This window comes from Struthio camelus, chromosome 3 (assembly GCF_040807025.1).
Source record: "Struthio camelus isolate bStrCam1 chromosome 3, bStrCam1.hap1, whole genome shotgun sequence".
Lineage (NCBI taxonomy): Eukaryota > Metazoa > Chordata > Aves > Struthioniformes > Struthionidae > Struthio > Struthio camelus.
The window spans coordinates 81,107,927-81,128,430 of NC_090944.1; the positions used below are offsets into that span (position 1 = coordinate 81,107,927).

Here is a 20,504-nt window from a genome sequence, read left to right on the forward strand (position 1 = left end):
TTTGGTCACTGGTAAGCCCTAAGTCAGTATCTGTATTACTCTTCCTATATCAACATTTAACATTTGTCAAATTATTTTCCACTTGTTCTTTTGTTTGGAAATAAAAAAAAAAAACATGCAGCATCATCTGCCTACCTCAAAATGTTATGCAGATGGACTGCAAGTTGCAAAATGCACACAAACTTATGCATGGACACAACAAAACAACCTTGATTCCACGGTATAGAGCTCTTTTGTGGGAGAAAACAAAAAGCAGATAGATCCTAAAATTAAATAAGCGTTAATGCCATCACAATTAAAATCACTGAGAATTTTGTCAAAAAGAGCAGTAGGAGATTTCAATGGGAGCAGTAGTAGAGCCTAATCAATTTTGGCATTTAGGAGTCTGTTATATCAATATACATGGTGAAAAATTGATACAATTAAGATAATTTATGATCAGATCAGCTGTTCCTATCTCAGGTCAGATGGGCAGGTAGTCAGGAGAAAGAACAGTTTCAGCTATAATTTAATCTGCTGCAACAAATCTGCTTAAACTTGTCAAACAGAAAGGACTGAACTCGCAGACCTCATACTGTGGCTGCGCTTTGCGTGAACTGTTAGCATTTGCTTGCCTTAAACTCCGGGTCCCATGTACCCTTCTGACATTTTATAAATAAAAAATGATAAAAACGCCCAATAGCTGTCCAAGCTTATTCAGACGATACACATCATCTTATAACTGCTGAAACGATTTTTAGGACAGTAATCCAAAGCAGTATCTTAATCCTGCAATATAATATCTGTCACCGGACATCGTCACTGTAAATGCTGGATTTTTTGGAATAAACTTACAATTTTTGGTAATGGTAACGGCTAACATGCAGGCCATTCAGATGCCCTTCAGATACTAAAAGCACGACAATTAGGGCATCAAATCTTCAAAAGCATTCTTATCTTACTTACACTGTCACTGAAAGCATTGAATGCCTTTCTCACGCGCACTTTTAAGTTTAAACTTCTCACAGCTCTGTTTAACAGGTGCATGTGCAGACATAAGCCAAATATAACTAACAGGACTCTGATGTAAAGGCGAACATTTAGCTGGTGGCAGCTGAGTTCTTGAGCTCTGTCAGGATGATACTATAAACTAAACTCCCAGAGTAGCAGCAGAGAAAACAACTTAAAAAAGAAAAAACAAAAACTGTTCAGAGAAGGCATCAAAGGGCCAATTGGAGAAGGTAAAGTCCTTTTTCTCCCAAATTCTTGCACTGTGCTTTTTTTTCCCTTGCACGTGCCAATGCAGTTAGCAAGGCAAGTTGCTTGCAGCAGCACCATGAGCGAAATGAAGCAATGCATACTCAGGCAGAGGACAGCCTCGACTGTAATCCTCCTTCCCTATACTGGTGATTCATTAGCAGATTTTTAACTTCCAACAGAAAGGCACTTGGCTGTTGCATTCACATCTAGCTGTCTTGGCATTACTTCTAGATTTCAGCCGCCAAGTGCCTTATCTGAAACAAGCTAGCCTGGGCATCAGCAACAGCACAGGCTGATTTACTCTGACAAGAAATTTATAACTCTCATTTACATCAGGCTTGAGAGTTTACTGAAAAGTCAATGAGGAATCTTTTCCCCTAAGAAGTATCTGAAGACAATTAATCCTTTTCATGACTGACCGATGGTAAAGTGTACGTATCCTAAAATAGAATATTATATCCAAGTCGTGCAAAGAAATTCACCAAAAGTTGCAATGGGACTCTGATCAAGAAGGTAGGACCGACACATATTTTCTCTGTAACTAGAGTCTTAGAAAATGCTTCTAATTCTGATTTCCAGAAAGAAAGACAGTTCACTATAAAACAACTTTTTGGATGATGCATTCTATGTTCTATGAGAAATGAACTCCTAAGTGCATGATATTGGCATTTTAGTTATTTCAAAGCCCTTAATCTTGACATAGGAACCCTTCTGAGAATAGATGCCAGCAACGCTTTAGTAACATAGTTCACTTCAGGACAATGCAGACAAATTTTCCTAAACCTTTGAGTCGTAGCAGTAAAACACTAAAGTTTCATCACTTAACATATTTGGTAAATACAATCATCCACAAAACTTCAGCATGCAACTTCAAGGACTAAATTCACCAAGCAATATTACACTTAAAGACAATATTTAATGTTCAGGAACTTCCTGAGCCACAAACTGTTTGAGAATGGACTAGCATTCTGGGGAATATTGCTTTATGTATTAGCAGGCAATTGTTGTATTTGCTGGCAGAGGCAGCAACAGTATGCTGGACATACCTGAAATGGCCCCTCTACTATTTAAAAATAAACCAACTAAAGAAGGCAACCACAAGACCAGCATCTCAGTTCCACAGCACAGATTTAGGCAACATCAGGTTGAAGCTGACACCTGCTCTGTCTTAGTAATAAAAGCTTTCTTTTAGCATATATATTTAACTTCAATAGCAAAAACGCTATTGAAAAAATGCTAAGGGTCAACAGGTCTTTCTGGGGGAGAGAGTGGTTAGAGCATAGAAACCAAATCAATGAATTATAACCCTGTTGTGAACAAACTGACCGTTTTCTGAAACTTCAGTTTCTTTACCTCTAAAATAGGAATAATCTTGGTTGTTTAGAAAAAACTGAAAACTGGTTATTACTGTGCGTGTCCAGGAAGAATAGCTAATTATTTATATAGTTCATAACAGTTCCATGTAACAGAATATGACTTTTCAAAGTAATTCTGTTCCTTGGAGAACTAGACACATTTCTCTCAAACTATTGGAAAAACATTTGTATCTGCAATGAAATAAAGACTGAGCTTGAATCTCTCCAACACTGGCAGTCTGCAAAACGATCAAGTGGGCAACCCAGCAGAGTAAATAATATTAAGGAATAAAATCAGGAACAATAAGAACTGAAACAAGTAGTATGTAAATATGCACCGTGTAGTATATCAACAAAGAAACTAACAGCTATTCAATGTAGTAAGCAAATTTAGCCTCAGCTGAGCCTTACAAAAGACGTAGGTCACCTGAAAGCATTTCCCAGCAAAACCTTTTGCCCAAAAACTACCAGTCTACTTAATTTTCCCTTTCTCAGCAGCTCTTAAACCAAGCAACATCTCAACTAAGCGCACTGTATGCCAAACAGCAAATAGCACAAACACATATGCACATAAAACTCTCATTAGATTTCAATTTTGAAGTATTTTGATTTTGACAACAACATTTCATGACATATTATAGCAAAACTGTAAAGATGTTAAACTTCTTCACAAAGCTTGACTCTTTTCATAGAAATTTGGCACACTGGCTCTCAAACTAAGGTTTAGGAGAGCTGAAGTTTTTTACAAAATATTTAATCAAAGTGCATCCGGCTATTTGCAAGAGACGTTTTCAGTCATGGACAGAATAAAAAACATACAATTTTTGCTAACTTAAAAAGTATCACATCTGTGGTAGATGCTAGAATCTTAACATCTGGCAAGGACACAAAAGCTTTTTAGCAGTTCAGTAGAAACAGTTTTTGATTGTATGTCACTTCTTAATTAAATAACAGTCCTCTCTGCTCACAAAATGAACATATGTCCATATAAACAGGAGAGAAACTTCATTACTCTGACCAACAGTCAGTCAGGGCTGAATGCAGATGTTGTTCAGAATGTGCTAAAAAGCCTAATTTGCTCTCCTAATGTAGTACACTGACTCACCTCCCTTCTGAGCTGTCTCTTCTCCACCTGCACATACCCTTTCTTTGCAAAATCAGTCAAAACCCTTCAATCAAAGGTATTAAAATACTCACCTGCCTTGCTACTGCCTTTCTCCTGGATGCGGAACAGCTACGGTTTCAACAATGTTTAACTCGAAGTGTAAAAACATTTTTCTAGGTGCAGGCTTTGAGGACTCTAGGGAAAGGATTTGCCCCAGACAACTGTGTACCTCATCAGTTATGTCTTTGAGACATAATTTCGAGAAATAGTTCGGTCCTTGAAGTCACTAGTGTAGCAGAAAATCCATACTTGTTCATCTAAATCATAGTGACCATCTGCCACTTCTGAGGTCTGCTAAGCAGCACTGAAACCAAGTTTCAACGTTTTAAACAGCAGACCATTCCTTGTCTTTTCTCGTTAACAGCATTTATTATTTATCTCATTTCTGATCTCCTCCTATGTAATAAAACATATATTGCTTTTGGCCTAATAATATCAAAACAGACAAGCAAATTGCAGATATCTAATTTCAAAAGCTAAGTGGAAGGAACCAAAGCTTAAATAGATAAATAAGATAGAAAACAGCTAAAAGAAAATAAATACACACATTGGGAAAATCCAGTAAATGCTCACTTACTATTTCTTTACTCTCCTCTTTGCAGTTTATTTCTCGAATCCTCTCTAAAATGGCCTTCTCAGAAGGTTTAACTATTGAAGATCTACTGCTGAGTAGGGAAGCTATTTGCTCTTTAAAAGAAACCAAAGAGTTTTGAGCAGTCCTGGCCTCTTCTAGGCTGTTCTTCAAACTTCCGTTCAGCTCACTGGACGATCTCTTCAAATTGTGCAGTTCTTGCTTTGAGGCTTCCCAGGCTTTCTGGTTAGCAGTCAGTTTGTCTTGGAGGGTACTGATCTCCATTTCCAAACTCTGTCTTGCTATTACAGCATTGTCAAGGTCCTAAGACATATGAAAGATCAAACCAGGCTTTTAAAATCTGTTAGAACTCCCTAAAGCAGGGAATAAGTCAGAAGTTGGTATTACAATTAAAAGAGTTAGGATCCGTATTGTTTATATAGGGCCAAGAACATCACGGCTTCACAGGAGAATTCGCACTGAAATTAATGAAAGCCCAAAGGATGCTGTAATCACATTGTAGATTAACCTCTTGCAGTGACCTGCAAGAAGTAATATACAAATTAAATTTGCAGGTTAAACATAATTTGGGGTTATAAAACAATTGCTAAATTGTATTTTCATTCACAAAATGAGACTTAGAAAACCAGTAGTGAACAAAATGTAATACAAACAAAGCCAAAGTACCACATCTAGGAAGGAAAAACATGAATACACATAAAGCCTTTAAATATAGTGTTAAGAGTAGAATTAAGCTTTCCCGAACATGACAAAAATTCCTGAGATTAAATATGTACAGAAATAGTGAAAAGGGAAGGGGGGTGGGAAACAAATAAAAAAGAAGAAAAAAGTTAAAACAGCATAAAAGAAAGTGCAAATGCTCAAATACCAATTTTATCTTAAAGAAGAAATAATCTTTTGTCATGGTTCTCATTTAGCCTCTGACAGCCATAATACTTTCCTTTGAAGCTCGGAGCTTTTACAGGTAATTTTCCCTCTCTCTTCTGAAGAGCCAAGACTCAGCTTGGAAAGCAGACAAAGAACCGGTACATATATGTTTTATATAAAATATTGGCCCAACACAGCAGAGTAAATAGATAGAACTGTGTATCCTGACCAACGACACAAAGGCAAATGATGATAAAAACATGAAAGAAAAACATCCCATCTGAATATAAAGAACAAGTTTATGTTTTATTCAATCAGCTTTTGAACCTCCTTCTTTTCCCCAATACAGTAGTATTAAGACTGATTAGATATTTATATACAAGAATAAAATCTGCAGTCAAATCAACTGAAGATGTAGCAAGGAGTAGGTATATCCTTATTCCTTGGGGCATTATCTGACTGACAAGTACAGACGGGAAGAAATATTACTTCACAGAAGACACAAAATTATACAACTGGATGGCATATTCATAGAAAGTAGTTAAATTTCTCTAGAAGTTTCAGGTGCCTAGGGGACTCAACAACTGTGTGGATATCAGCTAAGATTGCCTTCATTAGTATTAAAGAATTGCAGCACAGTACACCATTTGTATCAATGGAATACATGTTAATCAAGTAGTAAATGTAGGAACAATCATACAACTCAGCAGTGAGGATGGACAAAAAAGGAGTCTGGGAGGCTCCCTCGGAAATAAAATATAAACATACCATTCTAAAAATACTAAGATTTTTAAATAACTTCAAAAAGACAAACATGCAAACACATAAATGAAAACAAACCAAAACAAACCCTGTCATTTAGGAAATTATTTGTTAACTACCCCTTCCTAAAGTAATTGTAGAACCCTCTTGGAAACAAATGCTGGCATGATTCCTTGTCGTTTTCTCTTCTGTATTCTAAACAAGTCCTATTAATAGAAAATTCCCACCTTTGCTGAGAATTATATTACAGTAATTACAGCAAAGAATACAGAGTGGTTTATTTCAATTATAGTTTTCAGCAGTTTCTATTTGCCTTTTCAGAGAAATTCTGAAGAAAAGAAAATTCTTTCCTTTTTAAGTGCAAATGTAGTTTGCTAGTACCAGGGAGTTTACCAAATCACAATCTTGTTTCAAATTGTCAACATCTGCAAACAAACACAGTTAATTCAAAAGATCAAGGTATAAAATAAGTAACTGCAAGCTTGCTGATGCCTAAACATGGAAAATACGTACGTGCAATTTACAGAATGAGAAGGAGAAGAAGTAAAAGCCGAAGCTTTAAAATTCTGAGCAGTCTTCCTCCACAACTATCTTGAACGGAGAACATTCACACTGACTAGCTTAAGCAAGGTCAGTCTGAATGTAGAACAGTATCTGGAAGTTTGGATACTACGATCTATAAAGGTGCTATCCCAACCAAAAGTAAAAACCTAAAAGCCTAATGTGTTCATGGTAGGAGGATAAAACAGTTTCCACCCCCAGAAGACTGAAAGAATGGAACCATAACAGCACATGTTTTCTCTTCAGTTCCTCAATGTCGATGGCTTATGTCCCATGGCTCTGAATTATATGAAGGTTTTGGTACGCGCCTTGTAAGGTCAAAAAAGCTGGCCAATTCTGACACAGAACAAAATTTTGAAAACGAGAATAATTACAGAAAACACATAAATTAGAAGAGAATTAAATATAATATGTAATTACCAAGGACACACAGTGTCAGGTGACTGATAGTTAGACACAAGAGATGTAGCAAATCTAAAATGGATGTACTTATATGCTGAAATAGAAAGCCGTGCCAGAAATGCTTAAGCTATCAGAGACCTGAGCTAAAGAGTTCATGTGGCACAGTGCCGTATGCAAATTTACCAACTCAGGCCCAGAGGTAGTCTATCCACACTCACCTGCTGGCCCTCTACCTGCACTAATAAAATCTGACTCTAACCGATAGAAGATGTAGGAGTATTCATAGCATTGCACAAGACACTGGCAAGTGTCTCGTCAGAAATAATGCATTCAATATTAGATGTCATGCTCACGGAAAATATACTCAGACCAGAACAGGTGGGAAAAATTACTTCTATCTTTTAAATGGAAAGAGATAGCTTGTTTTGTAAGAAAAAAAAATGAGAGCTGTATTTAACACTCCAAAGCAAATTCAGGGAGATATGATTGCATTAAAAAGGCGGAAGAACGAAAGGAAAAACAAGGAGGGATAAGATCTGTGTAGTAATAACACATATCCTTACGTTTGAAGCGATCACCCTATTGATCTCTCTCCAGAGATTTAATTAATCCACACAAAGTGAAACAGCTTCAGTAGAAGAGAGTAACATGAGAAGAGCTACACCAGATCAGACCAAAGGTTTATTCAGTCCAACAGCTCGTCTCTGACAGCAGGCAGTAACAGCCATCTCAAAAAGAGCATACAGAGCAGAGGAAGTATTGTATACTTCTTCAGAACACTCTCCCACCCCAAACTAATTGCAGCGCAGAGACTTACTTCCAAAGAGATAAAGAAAAATACTATACTGTAGGAAGATGGATACAGACTTGAAAGTTTACGAGACAAGTGAGGCTTTGTCCAAAGAATTCATACATATTGAACAGCGACATTCACATAGATGACAGTCTCCAGAGCCTTACTCGGACTTTGGCAATATAGCTGTCCCACATACAGAGCTGGAGGAATTAACTGTTTATTTTTGGTCAAAATTCACTAATACTGACACTTTCTAAAGGGCCACAAAATATTTACAGAATTCTAAGAGCAAGTTCTTGCGACATTCGGTCAGAAATGTGAGAAGTTCAGAATTCTTAGACAGAGAAATTAATACAGTACAACAAAAGCTTGGTGGCAAGCCATGGTTAATTATATGAGTTTCTGTTGTTTATTTTTGACAGTTGTGATGCAGTGAGGCTGAGAGGGGAATAGATGAAGTTGTAGTTCGCATGCTAATGTTGCTCAAATGAAAACCAGCTAACTACAATAAATATTGCAGTAAATTTACTCACATATCAACCATATATCCTTCTGAAATATTGCTTCACTGCAACCAGCTTGGCTTCCATTTTCTTCATCACAAATTTCAAAATCTATTAAATGTTTTACATGATTGTTTTATAGCTGCCTCCTAATGAGACATAAAGAAAGGCAGAGAGAAAGCTGGGGGAAACTGGCCGCCCCCTTGATCTGTAATACAGAACACGGCCAACATATTTGACCCTAGGAGCGTGAGGCAAATACAGGCAAGAATCACTTGTAGTCAATTTGTGCCGGGTAAATTCTGTTACAGGCAATTCCATTAACAAAAGCTCAGAAAACAGTTTGGGCACAATGAACAATCTACTTGTTTCCTCTAAAACAGAAATATTTGGTTTTTTGACTCTGACAGTAAAGACTGGATAGTGTGGATGCTTTATTCTTTGACAAGTAAGTGTACATATCATGAGGTGCAACTGTATCCACATGCTTATTTAAACTGCGCAGCAAAATCAAATCTACTCTATACCACTCAGGGTGCTCCTGTTGTAACCCAAGTCACCCATCAGGGGAAGCGGTGATGCTGTATATCCTACCTTAGATATGTATATTAAAATCTTTCAGTTTTTACTTACTTTTTCAATACTGAATTTCTTAATACACTTTTGCTGTTACACTGTAACCTTCTCAGTCAATTTACTCTGTATCTGTAACCTTTTGTAGCTAAACCAAAGCAACACTGGAGGAATCTGCAACCTCCGTGTAAGCCATGATGGCGCACACTTCATTTGAAACGCAAGAACTAGAGAACCACTGAAATTCCATCACCACTTGCTTATGCTATTAATTTAACGTGACATTTCGGTAAAACAAATTAAATAAATTATGTATTTGGCACAGGCACAATAAATCATAGGAAAATATTTTTCATAAAACTTGTTCAAATTTGGAAATGTTTTAGCCGTCACAGCAAACTTAAAAAACACCACAAATGAAGCCAACATCTTGGTTTAAAGTGTGCCCTGATTCCAGCTTACCTAGTAAATATACTACATTTTCTCCTTATTCAAACACAAGTTTGTGTTTGAGGTATGGGAACAAAAAAAAAAAAAAAAAAAACTGTCCAGAAAAGACCTGTTTAAGTTTTCAGTACAGGTTCTTTCACTCTAAGTTTAGTCTTGGACAGAATATGTTACAAAGCTCGGTTAGAGGTGTTTTCAGAAGTAAGATTTATGACCCTACTGGTATTTAATATTTATCTTCTCCATAACAAACTCTTTCTTCGCTAAAGCATGCCAACAGCTATTTCTCATCTCCTAAGTACCATGTCTACAGCCAAATCAGAACACTTCATCTTGTAACGTGTATAGTGGTGGTCTTTTGTTCAGGAAAAGACTAACATTGGCGGGGGGGGCGGAAATTATATTAACTTGAAAACTTATTTGCACAAGGTTCTACTTATGTCAAAATTTCTATGCCTAACTCAGCTACATAATTTAGCAGCCTAAGTTACGGCTCTTTTTTGTTAAGCCTGGCCATCAGCTTTAATCACACTGCTTTGGTACCTGCAGAAAATCTTAATATCATTTTAGTAAACTCGAGCAATAACTGTAAAAAGGCAGCAAAGTCAAGTATTGCTTAATAAGAAAAACTGCTACAATGGCTTATATTATTGTCTGTCTATTCTTTGCAATGTACCAAAATTCTTAGTGGTGAGTTCTCTTGGAGCACTTAAATCTCACTTACCCTTACCTCTTCCAAACTGTATATAGGTGAGCTTGTTGAATTCTTGACTTGCAGCTTTACTTGTATTTCTCATTTCAGTGTTATTCCTGCTCAGATTTCCTCCATGGGTTCCCCAGAGCAAAATAGTGTTTTCCTGCAAGAGCCACGCTACTGGCTACAACTTACTTGTATACGAGTCAACTGAATATTTACAGTCAAGAAGCATGAGTTTATTACAAAGTGAAGCAAATAATTTAGTGTGTCTGGAATCTAATACATTTTACTTCAGTTCCTTACATGAAAAGAATGAAATACTGTTCTATTAATTCCTTTCAATTTCTCATTAGAATTTTTAAAGAAACTGAGCAGAACCCTTAGCATTTTTTTCCTTGTGCCATGCTTATGCCTCAGAGATTCTTGATAACTATATATTACATTGTTATAACAAAACATCTGTGAAATTACATGTCTGTGCAAGCAACAGCAAAGCCTACAACTGTACGAAGGAAGCAAAGATATCAATTTGCAAGTGTCAACAGAAGACATCAAATCTAAGGCAAGCCTCTCTTCAACTGTGTTGTTGTTTAACCACTATATATTTGCAAGATTTCAAAAAGTAGAGGGTAATCATAGACAAATATTGTCTTTTTACTAAAGCTCCTAACCCTTGAAAGTTTGTCAAAAATACTTTTACTAATACAACTCCTATTGAAAATTAATTTGAAATTTCTAGACAATATCTGTAAACAAGATAAACGTGCACATCACGTAATTATGTACCTTACTAAGTTTTTCCATGTCTTGATAGTATCCTGCTGCCTTTTTCTGCTCTTTGGTCACATCTGAAACAAGCCTCATGATAGTTTCTCTGCTAGCCTTGGACTCCATCTCATGGGCATCGATAGCTTCTTGAAGAGCAGCAATCTGGCTTTTTAGAGTCATATTTTCTTTACGTATTTCACAGGCCTAGAGAAATAATTCAAATATTAGTAACTTTTTAAAAAACACTTAACGGTAACCTATATTCATCACAGTACACCTGCTTGTAATCGTCCTAAAAAAGACCTGGTGTTTATAAGACCTGTAGATCAGATTTATAATTGCATTTTACTATTCCTTTCTAAAATAGTAGAAGGACACTTAAAAAGAAAATCATATCGCTGCCATAAACCCATATCTTGGTGCAATGTGCTTCAGACTTACTCCCACACAATCTCTATGACCTACTAAAGATGTAGAGAGCTACTGTCACTTCTCTGTATCTGTACTTGACATGCAGCAGGTCAAAAAAATGAAAATAGATCATGCAAATATCTTCATGTGAAAAGCAGACAGTTTTGGTTTGGTTTGCTAAGATTTATGTCTATCAAACCTTCGGCAAGAGAAACTGAAAGCTTCATTTCATGCTTGTAATTGTTTAGGCTTGAGCTAGTAACAGCTATTTCACTAGCATATTCAAGGATGGGCCAAATAACTGATGGGTTGCTGCTCCGAACAACTGACACCTTGGAAAAAGTAGTCATTCCAGGAAGATTCTAGGTCTATTTTGGTGTAATATGCTACTTCCAAGAAGCAGAATAGATGAGTGTTGGCACTTCAAGGAGCATATAAGGAAAATAAGGAATAAGAAGTACCCTGACTCCTACCAGTAAGTTGTTTCTTAAGATTAAGACAGAATACTTCTGTCTTAAATTAAACCATAATGTAGAAAACAACCTAGATACACGTACCATGACCCCAAACAGAAAAACGAGTAGCTACATTTTCCTAAAGCATACAATTCTCAGCACAAACTAGATTCGCCGTCTAGATTTATGTCATTAAAAAAAACATCGGCATATTTTTTCTAAACTCTGTGTCTGACTATTTGTTTGACTTAAAGCATGTATGAGTTACAGTTTAACACCAAATATCTTTCCCTGAAATGATAACTAGCCAGGTTGCAGTAGAGCATTTGTCACAATTTGAATGTGCTTGTAATATTATGACAGCAAGGGCTGTAAGAAATCACTGCGACACATATTTAGATAAACTTAATTTATTACGTATTCCTTAGAGCCAGATTTCTTATAATAATATGAATATAATGAAGCAGAATTTCCTCAAAACCTAGTATGCTCCCAGGGGAGGGAAAAATAGAGACAGAGAAGACTAGACAGAACATGAGAAAGATGCATAAAATTACGGTAAATTGGCCTTCAGCCGCATCTCAAAAGGCTAACAGATTATAAAAACAATTTTCCTTTCCTGAATGGAAGCTCATCTCCTAGAACTTTAGAAATATTATGAAAAAAGATAATAAAGTGTTATGATTATGTTTCAAATACATCACACAGTGATTTATAACATTTTGTTACAGGACATGGTGGGGGTTATTTCAGTGTATGCCTTTTCAGATGTTTCTACTTAGCAGTACATTGGCTTTAGAGAAGCGTTAAAAACTAGTGGTACAATTTATACGCCACCTAGTGATTCCCAATGTTAATGTTTTAGGAAAGCTTTGAGCTACCTCTCTAGTCAGGGTTTTTACTTAAGAACTACTGGTTAATTATATATTTATGCAGATAAGACCAGACTGAGTTCAGTGAGGTCTATTAGTGTTCAGCACCTTTAAAAATCAGGCCAATCTGAAAAAAAATGCCTTAAATAATGATTTACAGAGAGTGTTATTGTTTAGCACAAAGATTCTGTCTTTGTCACTTAAGTTGTTGAAATACTTACTTTATTTCTTTGATAATCAAATATTTTCCTAAAAAAATCAGCATAGAAAGTATGAATGCATTTTTTGTCAAGTCAAATATTTTTTAAGAATTAAGCTCATTTTTGCAATATCCACTGGAGTAATAAAGCACAGTGAAACGTTTCAATAAGCCTCATCAGTACCTATAAGAAAGCCCTTGCCTACACATCATCACCTTTAAAATTAAATGTTCCTGCAGTTCCTCTTTTTCTCTGATGTCTGCGTCCAAGGATCCAGAAAGCTGTGTAAGTAGTTCCTCATGTTTTCTGCTGATCTTAGAAGCTTGAGTCTTGCTTTCTTCACACTCATTCAAATATTTACTAATCAGCCAAAAAAAACGCATATCAGGACAAATGTTCTCTGAAACAGAGTTCTAAGCAAAAACATTACCCTAAGATTATTGCTAGCTGCACAACTGCGTGCTGTAAAATGATCTTTACAAGTTACATATGTTATATAATTCTCTGTATATATTATTTAATACATATAACTTGTTAGTTCCTTTGTGCAACCACGTCTTCGTCTTTGCTTTTGATTAGCATTTTAAAGAATCCTCTACAATCCCATCATTCGTAGCACAAGATTTCACCAAAACACAAGAGCCAGGTAACATTAACATGCAGTTCCATCAAGACCTCAAGATATTAGTAGTAATGGAGGCTGCAAGTAAAAAGGTAAGAAAAAGTAAAGAGGGGAAGAAAGTTATCAAATCATATTAAAAAAAGAAAGCTAAAAGCACCTCACATCCCTTCTCTAAGGAAACTGACAGCGCTGTTCCACAAACTCGGGGAAAAAAGCCCCTCTGACGAGTGGAAGCATAGGACATCCAGAATACTTGCAAAGGGAAGTTTACAGGCAGCAGCAACCAGAAAAGGGAGATACTAGTTTCCTGTAGGTGCAGCCTTCTGCAGTGTTGCACTACCCAAGAAAAAAACAAATGGAAGGAAAGGGAAAAAAAAAAAGTGCAATCCTCATTCAGGCCTAAGGGTTCAAATTAAAAACAAACAAACATGAAAACTACCACTGGAGTCTGCAGACAAGGCAGATTTTTCTCATCAATTTCAAAAGGCGCCTATCATTGCAGATACACATCCCACATCACATACCTATCAGTTCTACAGCCAAAGTTATGCAAAATAACAGCAGGTATAGGTATGTAAGTGCTCTGTAAGAATGAACAATCAAATACCAGACTGGTTGATTTAATTCATTGGCATAAACACAGTTACATTCTTTTCATTGCCACAGACAAAGACATGTTTAGGAAACAAGCACTGGCACAGCCTGTGTAGATAATAAATGTACAGAAGATCTAAACTTTGTTCATGGTGTTGTAGCAGTGAGCATCACTCCTGAGAAACTGCAAAGGAACAGACTGGCAAAAATAACCATTCAAAGACAGCTCAAAATAATCATTTGTGAAATCCAAATATCAACTCCAACATCATTTCAGAATACATAAGAAGGAACAGAACTAATCAGAAGAACGAACTGTTTATACCCTTGGTATACCACTCAGACACTGTCGGAAGGAACTGGTATCAAGGTATCCATAGCATTTGTTAAACCCAGTAACATGCAGAGATCACGGATAATGTTAGCAAACAGCACTGCAAAAAACCTGACAATTTTCAGTTCAGATTCATTCTCAGAGATAACACATATTAGAAAAGTACTCAGCGGTAAAAATGCAATTGGTTCAAGAGCTAGAAGCCTTTCGAGCTTCTAGACGAGAAACAAGGTACTTTCTAAAGCAAGTTCTCAACAAAGATTTGAGCACTAGAATAAAATGAGATCTCAGATATCACCAAACAGCTGTCTGTTAACTTGAGCAACAATTCCTTTTAATTCTATTATAACACTTATTTATTAGAGCACAGAGCTATTCTAAGCTTTCAAAGTGGGTATGTTTGCAGTTTTACGACTCTCTCTTTTTCACTTTTGCTTTATTCTTCTCTAGAATGGCAATTAAAGAAGCAACTGAGCACAATTCCAGTATCAAAAACCATCACGAGACACCTATGGGAAATGCATGGTGGTTATGAACACAGTACATTGCACCGCTGTGAACTGGTGTCAGAAAAAGAGGCCGGCCATGAAAAATCGTAAGACACTGCCTTAGGAGGGAGATCAGCCCAGTTGCTGTCATCGCTGCAAAGCAGAAGAGAGTAGATGAATAAAAGAGAGGAATGAACAACATCAATTATTGTTCTACGCAGGATGAGGAGCATGCCATGCAATACTGCACGGTGCACGCTGTGAGCCAAAAGAGCTCTATCTTACGGAGCATGCTCTGGCCCTCAGGGTACAAGTATCTCACAGTTTTCTCACTTTGAGGCAACTGATGTTCTCCTCCGTTACCCAGCAAAACTAAGCTTTGAGATGGCTGCTAAACTGCTATCCGAAAGAGGGATACATCAGAAGTGGAAATGTGTGAGAATCCAGAAATGGATACACACATACATACTAGAACAGTGTATTAGACTGACAGCACTTACACTGCATACAAAGTACAATATACAGGTATACATACAAGCCTCATTCAACACAAGTGTACAGTTTACTGCAGAAGTGCTGCCCAGATGACCTGCACACATTAACTCACTTCAAAGCTGGCCCTGCTTTGCATGGGGGCTTTGATCAGATGACCTCAAATGGTCCCTTCCAACCTAAACTACTCTGTGATCCCATGCACCGAAAACCCACACCTCAGACCATGCTGAACTCACTGTGCATGCACTATGGAGTTGATCTCTGCTGGTACCCTCTAGGATTTCTGACAATCTGAAATTTGATCAAAGCTACTGTGTGACAGAGTAGCTGGAAATCCTGAAGGAATGGAGGAAAGCTTCAATTCCTGTGCATGGCAAAACTTCTAAGTGGGGAAAAATAGTACCTGTCGGAGGAAGCCCAAACGTGCGGTAGTGCTAAGACCACCTGTATATACCACAGGAAACATCTGGTCTCACATTTAAATGGTCAGCTTGACCTTCAAGAAGACTTGAAATGTCATAAGGCAGATAGCTTTTTTCAAAGTACTAACAGATTCATGAACAAAATGCTTGTTCATATTAATGTGAACTTTTACAACATTAACAATGACTTTCCAACCTTTTATCAGATTCCAGACAATTTTACACTATTGCCAAGGCAGCAAAGCATATATTAACTACATTCTTGAAACCTCCAGGCTAGTTTTTGGAGCAAATTTTGCTGCAAGTTAACAGCGATAACATAGAATATAAATACAGACTTTAACCTTTTAAAAATAATTTTATTTTTCATTTTTAATCTTTGCGCTAAAAATAAATGAATTTACCATTTAAACCCAAGAGCATGAGAACATCACACGTTATTACTTGCAATATTTTTTAAAGGTCAGTGTTACTCTACAATGACATAATAAGCCTTTATATGGATTGCTTCTTGGTGACTGCCGTTTCAGATGCGTTCAATTTACAAGTTCAAAAATATCTCCTTGACTGCCAAGCATGCAAACTGTTCTGTGGCTCTGAAAATCAAGGCACATCGCATACAGAACCGTGATCGCTTCTAAAAATAAAGGATCTGAAGTACAAAGCACATACTTGACAACTCTCCAAATAGCCCTCATTACCTTCAGTACAACCATACAGGTATGAGCACCTAGAAAATAGGCAATGAGATACAAAAAAAAGTGAAGTACAGCTCTTTCACAGTTTTGCTAGCTCTTCAGAACTAATGAGCAAAGAGAAGGGGAAAAAAAAGCTTTTCACACCTCAGGCTCTAAAAATACCTTGGCAATAGCCCTACTGAGTAGAAAAGTACCATTTCGAATAGGAGAAGTGCACTACTTGGAAACCAATCACAGAATTCATTAAACATTTTTGACTCTATCCCTGGGTATAAAATGCAAATGTGCACTTCATGCCTACTGCCTTACTCTTCCCTTCTATTAGTGGTGAAAATCCTGAACATCTATTTATGATTTGTCATGTGCAATGTGCTGCCAAGGTTATCAGAGTAAGCAACTAAAGCTCATTAAGTCAGTATATTGACTAGTATTAAGCGGGAGCACAGGAATATCAGGATGAGAAAAAGGATGAGGATGAGAAAAAAAGCTTTGAAAGTGTATGATACAGATTCATGATCAGATGAATCCAGCATAAACACTTGTTCCTTCCAAAAGAGTGGACTTACCCTTCCTTTGTTCCTTCACTTTTGCCAGCGCTCTGGTGGCATACGCTAGGCACACGGTGAACTGGATCTGGGATTGGAATAGCTGAAAACTACACTCTTTATTTAATTATCACTTGGAGCAGTTCCCTGGTCCTGTTCACCATGCGGCCACACAAATGGAAGTGCTGACACAAGTGAAATGGGCAAAACAGAGCAGCCAACTAAAGGACAGGACCACGCTGGGGGCAGCAGCACAGATTTGAGCCACATGAAACGGATCACATCACTGTAACAATAGCTTACTGCTATGACACATGGTAATGTGACTGATTTCTCCTAGTGAGTAAGGCAAGCAGGGCAGAAGGTCCTGCTTTCTTTTTTTCAAATATAGCATTTAAAAGAATCTTAACAACAGTTATTTTAGAGACTGTAATGTTTACTATGCTGTTAGGATGCATAACACACTTTCTGGCTTAACTATTCCCTTGCTTATATTGGGAATATAATCTAAAATCTTTGGCAACCTACATCAGCACTCTTCAGGTAGGGCTTTTGGCAATTCAGCTGGTAATAAACAAGCGCACCATAACATATTTCTCCAGCTACTAAAGTAACGTCTTTATCCACTTCTAATTCAGAAAGCCTGGAAGAGCTGTACAAAATACTGACTTAGGAAATACAGACATTTGGTAAACACTCATCTTGCTCTTAACTAGATAATATTGAGATAGACATGGCATTCTCATTTAAATATCTGCCTTGCAATGGTTACAAGAATGGAAGTCTAACAGTCTATAAGGTGTTCATTAATATGCTGTGATTTACATTAATTACGGAATTTTAGAGTTTGCAATATATTCATGCTGATCAATTTTATTTATGGTCAACATTACTATCATTCTCCTTCCCACGGACCCAAAATATCAGCAAATATGCATACCAGATTAGTATGCACTAAAAAAAGAAAAGAAAAAAAAAAAGAAAACACACAGTAATATCCAAAAGAAAGCAGAAGGAAAGTCAGACAAAGCTAACATACTGAAAGGTGTACATTAACGTGCTCCCATAAGGATGTTACTAACTAGGAACATACCACATTTTCTTTACTACACTGCTTCTAACAAAGAGCTTAACAAAAATTTCACTTGACACTATTCCAGTTCCAGCTGTCCTAGAGAGGAGGGGAAAAGAGACAGAGTGGTACAGCAGCACGGTTACTCCCTACTGCATGGCCCATGCATCATGTCAGGCAACAGATATGTATCTGAAAAGGCATCACATGCTAAGGACAGGCTAGGGCACTAGACTGCAGCTAGAAATGGAGCTCATAATGATTGTGCTATGAAAAGCACAAAGTTTACTTCGGTGCCATACTTGGAAATAACTGAATGAGGAAACTATACTTTTTTTTTTTTTGCGCCGTGTTCAGAGAAACAGACCTCGGTGTTCATTTTTGATAAATAAGGTCACACCAAGCTAAGTCATATAATTTGTCCTCCAAACGACACAACTCTTAAAGCCTTATTTATGGGCTAACAACTCAAAACAATATACTAATTTCAATACCTTCCACACACTCAAGTACAATGATTTTGCAAGGCACTAAAATGGAATTCAGGAGGTCCCCAATGAAGTCTACCAAGATATTTTTCTATGTTGACAGCTACTGCATTCTGTCACCCCAAACGCAAATTGTTTCATAGCTCATATGAATCTTACTTCAGTTCAGCATTTTGGTCATGAAGTTTCTCCTTCAGCTCCCGGTTCTCCTTGAATGCTTCCTGAGCTCTCAACTTGGTCTGTTTTTCAGAAGTGGCGAGCACATTTAATTCTTCCTCCATCTCCTGAACTCGGGTTTGCAAAGAAAGAAGTAGAGAAGTCTGTCTAGCATTGTTTTCCTTGTAGCTTTCAGCTTCAGCCTTCAGCTGTTGAAAAGAGGCTTCTTTAGAGACCGTTTTGGACCTGAGTTCAAGAAGCTATAAACAGAAAAAGAGAAGACATAAAAAGAAAGGAAAACTATGTCCAAACTGAAATATTAGACCACATTAAAAGTTTAAGAATGTGACAAGAAACACATTTTGGAACAGAAGTGTCAGTCTTGTATCACTAAGAGACTGGGTGAAGAGCGACAACTTTCTTTTCAAATAACTAGAAAAGAATAATAGAAAAGGGGGTCAGCAAAAAGCTTCTGTTATATAATATAACACAATTTTAAAACAATCTCCTATGAGAAGATAAATATATTCACAAATTCAGAATTCAGGAAAAGCCGATGTAAAGGTTTCCTGCGCGACCTTAACTCACAATCCTTACGCATATGCATTGCAATACAGTTATTAACAGCACCACTCCCATTTGTTTGCCTGCCTCCCCACGTCTCCCAATTCTGGTGCCCAATTACACAAATAATCTACAGCTGCTGAGAGTGGTAAAAATAAAGTATCTGGTTTTATGAGGGTGGAGCATTTCCCTTTTGATGATTTGCAGCCTTTTCAGAGGCAATGAAATTTTTGGAGAGTTGCACTCTAGGCAGCTTTTTCTCAGCTTATGCAAATAGTTATTTTTCAGTCTGATAATTCAACCCAGCGTAGCTGGATTTACATAGAAACAGAAAGACTTTCTGGGGAGTGGGGTTAGGAGGAGGGAGATCACTGCCAAATGTCAAGAACTTGTTCCAAAGATGATGCTAGATCTTCCCAACAGCTTACGGAGCTCATTTGTTTTTCTTTGCTTCCCTCTCTCAAAATTTGTCTTTAAAACACCATTTTCCATTGAACTATTTCTGCTACAAACTTCTCCAAAAAGCTGAGCTTCAGGCATATGTGCCAGGCACATAAAATTTCAGTGTTACTATTTTATTTTGTTAAAAGGAAGAAGAAATGTCGGAAGACACTCATGGCTCTGCCAGAGTCTAACCAGTGTGACCAAACTCAAGATATTCTAAGTGAAATTCTAAGAAATTGGTGAGCCATTTGAATGGTTGCTGCCTTGAAAAAGGGAGGTCCTGCTTTTCATGTTCCCCACCATGCACTCCTGCCCTCTCCCTTTTACCAGCTCTGGTACTTGTCTGTCTCCTCAACAAAACAACTCACTCTGTTCATGGAAAAGGATTCACTATTTATGGAGGAGAGGTAGGTAGAGGAGGGTAGTTTTCTGACAATTTAATGAACTTAGCTAGCTCAGCAACTGCTTATAACACTAACGCACAGCAACCCCTTTTAAGAGGAAAAAAAAACTATCAATCTGACTGAAAACTGTGTTGGAACTTCACCCTGAATCTTTAGATTTTTGTAGCATATCTCCCTCCTTCCCACAAACGCCTTTTTGCCACCAACCATATGTTGTTGCTAACATTACAGAATCACAGAATGCTCAAGGTTGGAAGGGACCTCTGGAGATCATCTAGTCCAACCTCCCTGCTCCAGCAGGGTCCTCTAGAGCACACTGCACAGGATCTCATCCAGGCGGGTTTTGAATATCTCCAGCGAAGGAGACTCCACTACCTCTCTGGGCAACCTGTGCCAGGGCTCAGGCACCCTCGCAGGAAAGAAGTTTTTCCTCATGTTCAGATGGAACTGCCTGTGTTTCAGTTTGTGCCCGTTGCCTCTCATCCTGTCACTGAGCACCACTGAGAAGAGCCC

General features: G+C 37.4%; 1 protein-coding gene across 11 annotated transcripts in view; it reads right to left on the reverse strand.

The window, feature by feature from the left end:
* The window catches only part of CCDC170 (coiled-coil domain containing 170), a 49,049-nt gene that overhangs the window by 15,858 nt on the left and 12,687 nt on the right, over positions 1 to 20,504 (reverse strand). For all 11 annotated transcript variants that reach the window (XM_068938699.1, XM_068938705.1, XM_068938706.1 and 8 more), the window contains 4 exons: positions 18,583 to 18,839; positions 12,881 to 13,025; positions 10,746 to 10,931; positions 4,337 to 4,654 (listed from right to left, as the gene is read on the reverse strand). In XM_068938699.1, the coding sequence (XP_068794800.1) occupies positions 4,337 to 4,654; positions 10,746 to 10,931; positions 12,881 to 13,025; positions 18,583 to 18,839 (906 nt within the window). The remainder of the gene's footprint in view (positions 1 to 4,336; positions 4,655 to 10,745; positions 10,932 to 12,880; positions 13,026 to 18,582; positions 18,840 to 20,504) is intronic.